Below are 14,409 nucleotides of genomic sequence, written 5' to 3'. Positions count from 1 at the left end.
AAATAGAGATGGGTCTTGGACTTGAGAGTTTCCAGCTTTAGTATATTTAATAGTAGGAGATTTACTTCCACGCCCACACCTTTGGTGAAGCCAGTTTGTCTGATGTCAAAGATATGGTTAGACACAGACCATGTTGCTAGTTTTTGGCACAGAAATGAGGCGAAGATTTTTCCTATTGTGTCCAACAGGGCAATCAGGCGATAGTTGGCTCGTATTGCTAACTCAATGTCCTCTTTGTTAATGCTTAGATCCCATGAAGTCAGACCAGGGTCAGACTGTTGATGTTTCCAGGGATAGATCACTGAAGATGTCTGAGAAGTGTTGTTCCCATTTTCCGGCATCAATTACGTTTGACATCATGGAAGAATGCCGGACATTACCCGTGTTCAGGATTGCCCAGATTTCACAGGAACTAGATTTTTTTTATCGCGCGAATATCACGTCTCATGGCCTTTTTTTCTTGCGACAGTGTTGCAGAGGATATGTGTTTGTACTTAACACCCAGTTTTGAAAAATGGGATTTAGGGGTGACCAAGTCATGTAATAAAGGAGCGTAGTTCACGGACAACGCTATGTCATGGAGGAATTTTTGTCCTATTTTCTCGATCTTTGGACCGTCAATCCGCAGGCGGTTTCCTCCCGCGTTGACAGATTGAGGGTTTAAATTGGTTACAATCTGTTTGCCATTCGACGATACAAGATAGATGCAGAAGATTATGATTGCTGGATGGCATCTCAATTACTGCCAAAGTTGTCTCCTCCTCTAGTAAGTTACATGAGACCCAGAAATAGTCAATTATTGAATGTGCCTTTTGATTTGACCAGGTTGGTCGCGGCGGTTGATCTCCTGGGACATTTCCATTTGCCATCATGCAATTACGATTTTCAAGAGAGACTCCAATGATAGCTCCTTGTAGATAGATCGTCAACTGGCAATAGTTTGTAATTTCCAGCACTGGAATCATACGTGAACCAGGAGCAATTCAAATCACCGGCACATATTATTGTATGATTTTTGTGAATCAAAAGTGCCTTGTCGATAATTGCTGTGACCGTTTCTATGAAGGTCTTTGTGCTTATTTTGCTTGGATTCCAGTATCCATTCAGGACTAACAAATGTTTTCTCACAGAAGTTCTTGTTTCGGCAGTTTTTAGTAAGGCTCCTTGTACAAATGGATTCGGGTTGAATTAATCCACAAGACTCCACCAAGGATTGATTTTAATCGGCATCAGAAGCCCGGACGATGGACGCCCCATCGGGCTTTTGATAGCCGGATTTAATAAGGAGACAAAGCCGGCTCTAATTGGTGGATCGGTTAGCCATGTCTCTTGGAGACAGATAACGAATACTTTGTCCAGTTAAAAATCACACGAGTTGAATAGATGGGTGAATCCACGGGTATTCCAGGATTAGAATTCCCGTTTGCATTCAGCAGGGATAATTGATGGCTAACGCTGAAATGCAGCAGCGTGTCGATTGACACTTTTTTGCGCCTCGGTGGAAAGAGGCCTTAAGTTGTTTGGAATTGACAATTCTTGACGAAGATCCGCACGTCGTTGTTTGTTGCTTCCTTGGAGACTACTTCTTGGGCTTGATGGTGGCGAGTTAGGCCTGAGGCGTAACGGTTTGATTGAGATATCGGACCCAAAGACGAGCAGGTCTTCTGCGGCGTCCAGAAGGGTGTTTCTGACTGAAGCTGAGGTTATGTGTAAAAGAAATTGGTCACAACATTTCTCCATGGCATATTCCACGATTCGAATGTCTTCGGATCGAATGGTGCAGAGTGATGGAATACAGGTAAAAAGTTTCATCACGTTGTGGCGATTTAAATTAAGTTTGTAGGCTTCATGGTGAACATTTTGTAAATGGAGTTTGCAATTTGTGTTTCCGGGTCCAGATTTCACAGCAGCATGGACTCGTGAAATAAACCGAGGTTGTTTTTGTGACTGGAGTCTCGGTTGCTTGGGGTTCAAGAACCCAGATGTTTGCTGTCCTCGTTCAGGAACTTTCGTTCTGTGGTCCAAGTTCTTATTCCGCCAGGGCTCTGGTTTAGAACTAGACAAGGGTGCCGCACCAGCAACTTTAGGGATTGTGCGGAATTGACCAGTTTGCTGTTCGGTAAGGGAACCATCTGAATATGTTGAGAGATCACAAAGATCGATCTCAGATCCTGATGGGTTGCTCACAAGACTTTCATGGTCTGATTCCAAACGTTTGTCTTTTTTTTGCAGGCGCCACGGAATTTGAGTGTTTGGGTACCGAGGGTTCTTCTAACGAAATACCATTTTGGGGGGAAGAGGATGGCAATTCAGACCGAGAGATTAAACCTGGTTTAATTGGAGGTATGACATTTCTGATATATTTTCTTTGCTTCGTTTTCTGTTGACGATTTTTTGGTTCTTTCGTGCCTGCCGGGGTGCTGTCGTTTAACTTTTTTTGCTGGAAATTTTTGAACCGGCTTAGAGGTGAACACTATTGATTTGGCAGGACCACCAAAGATGCCAAAGGAAACCGTTGGATTCAATGGAATGGCAAGTGGAGGTGGGCATTTTAATTCTTCCTTTGATGTGATGTTTGGAATAACATCTTGAGGTTCTGTGTCCAAATTAATTATTCCGACTTTGTCGATTGGACCACCAGTGCCTTTTTCGGTATACTTGCTCTCAGGAGAAATAACAGGTAAGTGTGGATTATTTGCGCAATCAAGGGAGGGCATAGAGTCATGGACAAGGACTGATGGTTTTAATGGAGGCATTATGTTGGCATCGACGGCTGGCCTTGGGGGATCCTTGACTGGCGCCAAATTTGAATTCATCATGTGTATTGAATGGCGGATCCACTTTACAGCTTCAAGAAGGCCATCTGATAGGGTATCGTTTTGGCAATGGTGCCGTGCGGCAAGATCTTATTCTTGCCATCGCATAGTCTGTTCAACCTCCCGAGACAACTGAGATTGTAAAAAATTGGTCACAGCATCAAATTTGTCCATCTTTTCTTTTAGGGTAATAATTACAGAGGTCTGGTCTTTGAAGGCTTCATGAAGTGATTCATACATTTTTAGGAAAGTTAACGATGCAGTGGAAGAGGCAACCAAGACGTTGTTTTAAATCTGCATCGCTGCAGCGGACGAGAGACTTGGTTTAGATTTAGCGCCGGATTTTTCGGCAGTGCTTGACTGCAAGTTTTTTACAGAATCAGAGTGAACATCGCTGAGACCAGAGGTGTTGACAGCTGGCAGGACTAGACTGTCACGCAGTGGCTGTGCAACTTTGGTGCGTGAACTCGCACTCCTAGGTGTGCTGAGAATGTCTTTGTGGATTGTATGCACGCGTGATTTCGGTGGAGTTTCTTTCACGCTAAGACCTGCCAGACCTCTGGGATTTTCACCGTCGACTGAATTCGCACTAGGGCGAAGAAGGGTCAGTTTTGAATTTCGTAAATTACGTAGATTGTCACTTGCGAAGAAAGGCAGGTTGTCCAAACCAGCATCATGTTGGAAAATATTTTGAGTATTCATAACAGAGTTAGTCGGAAGACATAACTGAGGAAGCTTTGACATGCACAGCCGATCTTGAGGCTCTGTGCAGGGGGACTTGGGTAAAGTGATAACATTTTGATGTTTCTTTGGTGGCTTTTCAGTTGCCTCACCTTCCAGGGATCGAGAGATATTCATTTCATGCCCACTACAGCTGACATTATGAGAATTCATGGTGTCAGTTTCAGTGTCACAGCCAATTACAACTTTATTATTTGGGCACTGGGTTTCTTTCACGTGTGTTTTGATCAGAGGTGTACAAACACTTGTTGGTACTTTTTCGTCATCATCTTGAGAGGCTTCCATTAACTCTGCGTCGGTGCAGTCAAAGGGAGAGAAAAATTCATCAGCTGTTGCCGAAATTGGCAAGTTAAGATCAGTTCGTTTACAGTTGGCTGATAGAGACAAACCTGATGGGCTTGCAGGTACACAAGGTAAATCAGTCAACGTTAGTAAGTGACATGGGGTTAGGGTTTTGAAATGCATCGAATCGTTGGCAGGCGCGATAATTGGTTCACACTCGGTGGGGACTTCGGCGGAAACTGCAGCCTCTGCACGGGCGGGTGTATTCAGCTCACCGGCTCCCGCGAGCTGACAAATGATTACTTCTGGAAGCGATAGGGCCTGATCAGGAGCGATGTCACTGCTACCAGGTAGAATGGTTGAATGGGCGGTAGTGCAGAAACTGATGATAGATCAGACGAAGAGTCAGTAGGAAAAGCTAGTTCGATAGGATGTCGAACACGTTTAGCAGCGCCTACCTTTACAATTTCAGGAAGTGAGTTGGCTTTTAAGGCAGTACTGGGGTTTTGCATCCGACGTTGTTGGATAGTTTTCCTACGTGTATGCGGCCCCCCATTTTCTGTTTGTGCAGTCATTGTGGGCAGGTGGCTGCCAGTCGCGGACTGACGCAGACTGACACTGCGCACCACTCCGCCCGGCTCACAGCACACAGCCACAGGCCACAGTCTTTAACTCCCGCCCTTTACTGATGCGGGCTTCACGTTTTGTCGTGTGCCCTACAAGAGGACGTGTCCAACTTCAGCACCGGCTTTCAGCAGGCGAGGCGAGTGTTCAGCTGAGATCAGCTGTCGCAGTGGCGGCAAGTGATTTCTTCTGCCTTGCAACTCGTATCCTTCAGGTGCGTGGATTCCTTTACGCTCCTCCCAGCTCCTAACAGTCTCCAAAAAGTAAATCACGTTGCCCTTGTCTCCATGCCGGGCTTCTCGCCACAAGGGTGAAGTGCAGTTGTTTTTCCATGTGCTTCCTCCACACGTGATTAATCACGTGACACAACTTCGGCACGAAGCCTCAGGGGAGGAGGAAGTCAATTAAAGGGTGTCAGCCCTTTTTTCAGGATTCACTTCACTTCGTTTTTTTAAATCACCAAAAATGCAATTAAATGCAATGCGCGATGGAGCGGCAAACAGCAGTCACTCTGGGTTCTCTCCCGTGGGAAGGGGGGGGGGCGAAGTGTCAGTACCAGCCAATCTGCTCCAGCTCCGACAGTCTCCAAACAGTAAATCACGTCGCCCTTGTCTCCACACCGGGCTTCACCATAATGCCCTTGGGCAAACAGCCCGACAACCACGTGAAATTCTAAAACAACGCAGCCCGGAGCCCGCCTACAATTCAGTGTGTGCCCATTCATAAAATAATGGAAGCTAAAAAAAGTACTCTCTCCACTCTATGCTCCGTAAACCGGTGCACTACCATTATCCACAACCCCTTCTAACAAATGTCCTTTCAGCTCTCTCCGTACCTTCTCTCCCTCTTCACGCTCGACGCAACCGCTCCCTACACGACTGCCCCTGAAAGCCTCCTTAGTTGGAATCTGGTTCTCCCTTCGCCTTGAACGCTGTAAACTCCTTCAGCTGGAACGACCGCAACACAGCCGGCATAGGGGCTGGAACCAAAGAAAATCCATCTTGTCTTTGGCGCTCAAAACAAAATCCTTCTTCACGGTACGGCGTGTCTGCAGGAGCTGGATGTCTCTGCTGTAGGACCCTGCTGGTTATAAAGGGGCTCACCCCGCCCCTTTCCTTTTGTTTCGCCCTTCGCGGCCTTCAGGGTGTTTTGGCGCTGTTCCGCCCCCATACCCTCCCCTTTCCAGGGGGAGGGGGAACAAGTTGTGAGAGGACCCTGCAGCGGTTACCATGCTGCCTCCTCCATTTTCTTTGTGCCTTTCACGTCGACAGCGGCACACTAGAAGGCCTGGTCCGCGCCTTTTTGATTCGGGCTTGGAATTTGGCCAGAGGCATTTCGGAGTTTCAGAAAAGTGGGAGGTAATTAGCAGGGTTTTGAGCAGGGTTATTTCTCTGGAGATGTGTATAGGGTTAGGCGAGGTGAGGGGTGCTTTCAGGAAATGTAGTGCCACAGCCGTAACTTGTTGATATTGGGATAAAGTAACCAATCCGTGTAAAAGAACAGACAAATGCCATTCTGGTACCAAAATAGCACAACCGAAGCTACATAAATCCACGACCCAGCAATCATTAACAAAACAATTAAACAATGAGTGTGTACATAAGCACACGCCGCACCAGCAGCAAGGTAAGCGGATTAATCAAGGACAACGCTGGGGATATTATTGCGACATTAGACGCTTCTAATCCCACAGCGGTATCCCCTCCGAGGTGAATGACGGGTCTTTTTTCATTGGTTGTATCCTAATCGTTTGTTTTTAATATATGATGCTGCCTGTAGTAAAGTTGAGAGAATAAGCTTAATACACCTCCACGGATCTTTAAATAAAAGCCTTTCTCTCTGAAAGGTCACCTTCGCAGCATGAATATCGAAACATGATTACCTTAAAAATAATTGAAGCAACCAGTCTTTCCTGTCCTGCCTCAGAAAATACGAAAATCCGTCTTGGTGCAGAAACGGGGCCTTGTCACCTGGTTCGTGCTACATTATTGGGCAGTGTGAGGGCACTGCTGCGGAGCACTGGAATATCCCCGTGCACTTCTCTCCAAAGCCACAGCACTGCATTTGTAACCCAAGTAGACCGCGTTCCCTCTGTAAATAACTGGCTCCGGAGCTTGTCTGTAATCACTTATGCAAGGCGCGCGCAACCTTATGTTGCGACTGCACAACTGTGCGAGCGAGGTTTGGCATGTGCATGGGTTTGCCGTTTTTTCGCCGACATTTTGAAGGTGGACTGTTTAGTCATGCCATTTTCATTACCACAACCAAAGAGCTGTATATGTAAGGGGGTTGTGGTATCTGGGTTGCCCGGCAACACGATTTTTTACTCGAGGGGCTCAACAACAATATTTGTACTCAAGGGGGGGGGCTTGCATAACATTTTTAAATAACACTGGGGTAAGGGGAGAGAAGGGAAGAGGGGTTCGCAGGGCCGGTTAAAGGAGGGAATGAGGAGGTGCCCACTAAAAGAAGGGGGGGATGACGTTTGAATTGTCGGTATCAAACGGTCCACCTTCAAAATGTTGTAAGTGAAGCCACATGGAAGTTTATTTTGATTAACTGAATGGGATTTTTCTTTGCATATTGAAGGTATAAAACACTAGCTTGAGCCATTGCCCACTGAACTTGGCGCTTGACTCGTTTTAGACCGTGTTTGAGCGAGTTTGTGCAAAAGGGCCGAGACTGAGGCAAAATGGCGGGTGGTGAATGGAAATGGAGGGTCGCAATTTACATCCGTTTCGCATCTATTCTTACTACTTGTATACTTCTCTTGTCTTATGCTGATTCCATACATGTGAGGTGCAGCGCGCGCAAACACAACAAACCTCAAATAGCTTATCCAGGTTGTTGCCAATACATTCACTAGTATGGCTAACCTTGATCTAATATTGCATGGTTGACTGCAATGCTTTGGTAACTGCAGTGCAGGGCCTTAAGTGGACTAGGGCCAAGGCACAGCAGTCTCCAAAAAAATGTCCATTGTCACTCCAGCAGGACCACCTCCGCCTCATTCCCAAAGGCAAGGAGGTTCAAAAGAAGTATATTTGATGGGTAAACTGCAGGCATTTTGCTATTGGGGTTGTATTCAAACCTGCAGGCCTTCTGAGCACATCATTCACACTGGTAATGCTGCGCATTTCGTTTGTAATAGCTGCGCCAGATGTAGTCGTGAAATCCTACATGTCTGTCCCCCTTCCCCTTTTCCCAAAATGGTGTTTGATTTTATGCAGAACAGCCACATGACTAAGTTAGTGCTATGTGGCCTGCTCTGCTTTTTCAAATGTGAAGGTGGGTGGGGTGAGGGGCTTTTCAAGTTATTGTTTGGGCTTCTCTGTCAGCCAATGCGCACCCCTCTGACTGTCTGAGGTAGCGGCGTGGCGCATAGATTGTGATGGAGAGGTTTGCTTAAGCGACCTCCAATGGCTGATTTGCGCCACCTTCAACTTCGTTATTCCCCTGGCATATTCCTACGCCCAAGAGCTGAAAGCAGGGTGCAGCAGCATGTCGGGCATCAGTTTAAAGAGGCCTGTTTTTGGCAGCCAAATGCACATATAAAGTGGCATAGACTAAGTTTGGGAAGACTGGTGCCTCCCTAGGGGGATATGTGCAAACCATCCGGTCCATCTTGTAGCTTCATACTGTGGAGAAGCCCTAGATGTTGGAATGCAGCGTCGGAGTTAATAGCTGCAGGTTATCAAGCAACCATTGTATTGGCCCCCAGCGGAAGCCCTAAATGGCTACTTAATAAAGCACTTAAGCACACTGGGCCCACACTGTTTACTTGAAGAATGAGGGTCCTTTACTAACTGGCCGAATTGCTTATATACTGAGTGAAAACGCAATGTTTTTACAAATGGCAATTTGTCTAAAAACTGGACCCGGGACATGGCTATTTAACAGTATGTGGACAAGACCAATTGCTGCAGTGCTGGGACCCAAAAATACATGCTTCATGATATATTTGGGGCAGGCACTCCTGCCTAAGCCACCTGCCACGCACTCCTTTAGGCACACTTTACCCCTGCCCCTCTTTCCAGAAGAGTGGGGGGAGCAAAGGGGTTCGATTTGGAATCCCGCTTAACACCCTGCTCTACATGGGTGTTAATTGTGAAGGGGATACAAAATAAGGCATTACGAACTAAAATGTAACCTTTCCAGAGAAATGTGCTTAATTAAATGTTTACTATTCCGATTTGAAGGTTGCCTTTTTACATGCTAGCGTCATGTAGTCTGTCTGCCCGAAAACATAATTTCCTTCTGCTGTTCTTGTAGTGTTCCTGTCCGAGCATCAAGCCAACTCACTCCTAAAACGACATCCTAGAGCCAACAGTTTTCTGGAGGAGCTGAAGCAAGGGAACATCGAGCGTGAATGCAGGGAAGAAATCTGCACCAAGGAGGAAGCGAGAGAGGCTTTCGAAAATGACGAAAAGACGGTACGTTTTGACTCGCGTTTCATGTCTCGATCATCGAAAGGCAACAGTGCCTTTGTAGGCAGGCAGCAGGGTTTTTGCTGGAATAAACATAGGTGTGTAGTAAATAAATATGGTCCTATTTTTTCCTTATGTTTGATTACTCGGTTTCATAAATAATGTCACTCACTATTGCAATCAGGGCATTAAGTGTGCTGGGGGCTCTCATTGTGCAGCTGTTAACATCTTTTTTGGCAGCTCGTACATCATTTTGATTGAGAGCAGTACTCTAGATAAAATTTTGAGGTGGGAGTATTTTACTCCCATATTTTTAAACTTTGAGAGTAAAGGTGATTTCAAGAGTAAAAATGTGTTTTCTCCTTTGCAAGAGTAAAAAGTGTGCGACACCCAGCCGACCTGTGCAAATAGTTAAAACTGTATGCAAATCAATAGCGTGCGGCAGCTTTCTGCATTGTGACAGAAAAGCAGGTTTCTCGCTCTGTGGCGCAAACACCCTCTCACAAACGGAACAGGTGAGTACGAACAGTCTGAGTTTCTCTTTCATATAAAGATAGGGTACAACAGCAGTATAAGCTTTTTAACTTGGCTCTTGCAGCAGGTCAGCCTGAGAAGAAACTGTGCAGGCTATCCCCAACCAAACAGAAAAAGCAAAGGGCAACTCCCAAGGCACGTTTTACTCACGTAGAACAGTTGGAGATCAGTGCAAGGTGTAAAGCAAGGGTAGAAGATTCCCACACAGAATTGATCAGGAATGTGTCTCTGCAGAAGAAGCTCCTCTCATACAAAAAGGTGTAACATAGCCTAATCTAGAAAAGGTACACCATGGAGCACAGTTGATCATGCTTTTTTTTCACACAGAACAGGAACGTTGTCAGTCTCAACAATACAAGATTACCACACTTGGAAAAGGTAAATTGTTGGTTACAACAGTGTAAGTTTCACTTGCATAGAGAAAGAACTGCATGGTATGGAACAGTGCAAGCACCCCGACATTGAAGAGGCAAATGAAGGGCCTCTCGCATAACTGGAACATCATAGAACTCGGCAGGCCATATTACTGTCACAAAGAAACATGCCCAGCATGTGCACCACCAATAGAGCAGTGGTAGAACCACCCACATAGAACAGGAACAGCCAATTGCCTCAGTAGTGCAAGATCCTCAAAGATGGAACTAATTTAACATTGATGGCGACTAGTCAAAATGCACATGATAACTCTAATTAGAAAAGCTTTTAAGTAGCCATAGGAATTCATTAACCCATAATTGGAATGAATTCAGACTTAGAAAACCAAATAATTTTTATACCAATTTCATCCCAATTCCCAGCGACTCTAGAGCTGTTTCATGTCCTAAAATATTTTACAGAAGGGGATGTTCATATAATATAGAGCGATAAAACTCTCAATTATTTCTCGGTCTGGCCATTTGATCTCATCAGTATATATTTTATTTTTAAGGACGGAAAACCTAGTCAATTACATATTAAAGCAAACATGAACTGTGTTGTGTTTTGAGGTTTGACACCATAATTCTTTTGTTGTTTAATAAAAGTCCTCATTTCTAGTACTACCTAATGGTATGCCAATAGTATGATAAAATAGTGCAGAGGAGTAAGGAGTCAATGCTACATTCTATATCTAAGCCCATGGTCACTTTTTCGCTGGACAGATTTCCCGATTAGTTATTTACATAGCACTTTTGCTGAAACGCTGGACATGGTAAATACTTCCATACAATTATTACCCAACCAACGTTTGTAATCATTTATCGACCTCTGAAGGATGAAAGGCTGAGTTGGCCTTTCTGGGATTTGAATGTGACCTGCATATCGCACACAGATTGCAGCATGGAGTGCTCAACCAACTGAGCTATCTTACGGGCTAACATTCTATAGAGGTCGGTACACTGACTATCGACTGAAGTGTAATAATCACTTTGCCTAGAAGTTGGACATGCAAAACAAAAGATGGGTAAACCTCTACTTCGCTGACAAAGAGGAAATAACAAATGTAGTGAACAGAGTGTGTGTCAGCGGAAACAAAATTCAAGTTAACGTGGTGACCGGCAATGGGTTGGGGAGAGAGGGGGCCCCCGAAATTCGGAATCACAGATCAGGCCATATAAACCAAACAATATTTGAAAAACATGAATATTTTCTTTAAATTTCATTTGTTTAAAACATACATATTAAATTTTAAATTTTGTTACGAGCTCATCTCTAAATAGCAGCATATTGTTGTAGAATAAAGTGCATAGTGAAACAAAGTGCCAATATAAAACCAGACTGAAAATTCAGTCAGTATGAACTTCATGTTGCCAAGCTGTCTGAACCTCAAATCGGCTGAAGAGGGTCACCCGGCTGGTGGTCAGAGGCTATGGCCACATTTAACAATGTAGAGAAAACCACAAAAATATATGGACAAGGCAATAGTTCCGAATTAGAAAAAGGGGTGCCATACGTCGACTACTGTACTGTCATGACCTACTATATACACTAGGTCTGACATATACACAGGAAGTAGTTTCGATGGTGCGAAGCACCTAAGCTGTTTCACGGTTGATGCCCATCTTCTTCAGGATGGCGCACTCCCGTTGGAATATTTGCCACTTGAAGGTTTTAATGTAGCAATAAGGCAATAATACATACATTGCCGGTCACCACTTTAACTTGAATTTTGTTTCCGCTGACACACCCTCTGTTCACTAGAAGTTGGACATACCATGCGTGAAACACTACATAAAGAATTTAAATGCCTACCTGTATTATCACTACAGATTTTGCTGAGTTTATATTTCAATAAAGAGTGCCTCTGCAAGAGTGTAAAAAGTATGCAAAAGGCAAAAAAAAATGACAAAACTTGAAAATGAATGGGACCCAGCAAAGATTTCTGTTTTTAAACTATTTTATTACATTTGTGGAAAACCTTCTCCTACACAATGTGTATGAACACACCATATAGATGCATCTTGATGATAAATGAACACAGCACAGGAACAAAAATCGTGTGAGCAATACTGGTCTGCTTTCAATGAAAAAAAAGCATCATTTGTTACAAAAGATAATTCTTCGTCGTAACTCAGTTTTCAATCTTACTAATTCTATGATCCTAGGAAAATATGCACAATGCTTTTGTTTGCTCCATGAGCATCTAGACACAACACAGCAGAAGCTGAACAAAAATAAACCATTCGAGGGGATTGGGTCCTCCGACGATTTCCATATCTATGACATGTAATCACCACAGCTGTGCTGCTTTGGAAAACCTTTCTGCGTCCTGCGTCGATGACGTCGATACGCCGACCTCCTCTGACGTCACTGGATGTTAGAAGTAGGACGCACGAGGCGCGTAGCCTCAGTTCCTTTTTTTCCGCGAACGTGTTCGCTTCGGAGATCTCGGCGCCTCGACTCTTTGGAGTTTCTGTTCTTTCTCGGTTCTTCGAACCTGTTTGAATTGTGTAGTATATTCTTCGTGAAAATGTCTACTTCGTCTTCCACCCCGCGTCCGGGCTTTAAGAAGTGCGGGGACTGTGGGTCCAAGATGTCGGTGACGGACTCGCATGACGCCTGCCTCTGGTGCCTCGGGGAGGCCCATGACGCGGATGACTGTGTCGACTGCCAGTCACTAACGTCCAAAGCCTTGCGGGAGCGCAAGAAGTAGTTGTCGGTAGGTAAGGTGTCCAAGCCACGGAAGTCGAGGTCTGCGGGGCTTTCGACGTATGATTCGAGGGGCGACTCTCCGCATCGTCGTCGGAAGTCCAGTGGGTCTCGGTCCCGCCACTCCTCTGCTTCTACGAGGCACTCCCGGCAGCGCCGTCATCGGTCGCCTTCCCAGTCCTCATCCGAGGACTCCGCCCTTCGGCGGGTCGCTTATCCCACCAAGCATGCGACGCCGGAGGAATGGGCTTCCTTCGGGAAAAAAATGCTAGCGATTCTCGAATCGCAGGGCACTAGTCCATCCGCGCCTCTGAGTGGGCTCGGTCGTGATCGGTCGAGAGACACCGCTCGCACGCCTTCGGACAAGGGGAATCGTTCTCGTCATGCCCGTACCAGGACACGGTCCTCGATGCGTTCGAGAGCTTGTGCCCCTGTGGTGTCTTCGAGGAAGACGTTGGCGGCGCTGAGATCGTCGACGGACTCTTTCGAGGCCCCGCCTCCAAAGAAGTCATCGGCGCCGAGGCTGTTGAGGGACACGCTCGGGGCTCCGGCCTCGAGGCCTGTGTCGACGCCGTCGATCCTGTCGGCGCCGCGTTGAGCGTCCACGCCGATTCACTCAACGCCTTTTGAGGCTGTTTTGACGGGGGTAGCCCAGGGCTCGATGGAACCCCCTAGAAAGGCTCTGGCCAACGTCAAGCATGGCTTTGTTCCACATTCTCTGCCTTCTTACCACCATCTTGAGTTTATTTCAGAGGTGGATGAGGGCTCTGATGATGGCATGGTTCCTGATACAGTGCCAGACGAGATTCTCTCAGGCCATAGCCAAATTGAGGACCTGAGGCAGTCCCTGCATGATGCCAGTGGGCTGGACACCTCTCCGGAGGTGGAGTTTTGTAGGCCTGAGCCTGGCACTCATGCCGACTCCTCCTACCGGCGCCTTATGTCTAGGGTCACCGAGTACTTGGGATGGTCTGCTCCCCCAGGGGATTTTCTTCAGGATGACCTTACGGATATCCTCAACCAAGGTGCACCAACTGACCCGGTACTGCTGTTCCATATGGCTCTACAAAGGAGGGTGGCGGCGGCTTGGACTGCTCTGGAGAGTCTCCTGGCAGTGGGCAAGTCTTTGCCCCGAAAATACCGCCCAGCCAGTAGCGACCCCTGCTACTTGACCAAGCACCCCACTCCGGAGAGTTTGGTGGTGCAGGCAGCTACGGCCCCGGCAAAGCAGGCGTCGTATCCTACCATCCCTCCTGATAGGGATGACAAGCGTTTTGATGGTTGGGCGAAGAAAGTGTTTTCTTCAGGGGGTATGGCGCTTCAGGCGGCCAACTCCGTATGTGCCTTGTCGCGTTTCACACACACTCTGTGGAACTGTTTCCTTCGCGGCTGACCAGGATGGCAAGGATGCCATGTGTGAGGCTGTTCAGTTGGGTTTGGACATGGCAGATTGTGTCAGCCGGTCCATGGCAGCGAGCACCGTAATACGCAGGTTTGCGTGGTTGCGGAAGTCAGGGTTTGCTCCTGATGTGCAGGCCCGGCTCCTCAACATGCCCTTTGACGGGGAACATCTTTTTGGCAGCAAGGCTGACGAGAGCTTTGAGAGGTTGCAGACCTCAAAAGCTGCAGTGAAGTCGTTGGGAGCTGCAGATCGCCAACCTCTGCCTTTTCGTCCTAGGAGACAGCTATGGCCGGGAGGTTCCTTTCGTTATTACTCATCCTTTGGTAAAGCGAGAGGAGCTGCCAGTCAAAGGGGCCACCATAGGAGTGTCAGAGATGGAAAACAAGGTACTCGAGGTGCCAAGGCCGCTCGGGCTGTTGCCTCTTTGCCCTCAGGCAACGCCGCAGCCGCTTCAGCT

General features: G+C 46.6%; 1 protein-coding gene across 1 annotated transcript in view; it reads left to right on the top strand.

Moving 5' to 3' along the window:
- PRRG1 (proline rich and Gla domain 1) overlaps positions 1–14,409 on the top strand; it is a 507,776-nt gene that overhangs the window by 351,736 nt on the left and 141,631 nt on the right. The window contains exon 3 of the mRNA XM_069639143.1: positions 8,736–8,896. Coding sequence (XP_069495244.1) covers positions 8,736–8,896 — 161 coding nt within the window. The remainder of the gene's footprint in view (positions 1–8,735; positions 8,897–14,409) is intronic.

This window comes from Ambystoma mexicanum, chromosome 7q, assembly GCF_040938575.1.
Source record: "Ambystoma mexicanum isolate Mex_15411 chromosome 7q, UKY_AmexF1_1, whole genome shotgun sequence".
Classification (NCBI taxonomy): Eukaryota; Metazoa; Chordata; class Amphibia; order Caudata; family Ambystomatidae; genus Ambystoma; species Ambystoma mexicanum.
This window is presented reverse-complemented; position numbering and strand designations above follow the sequence as displayed.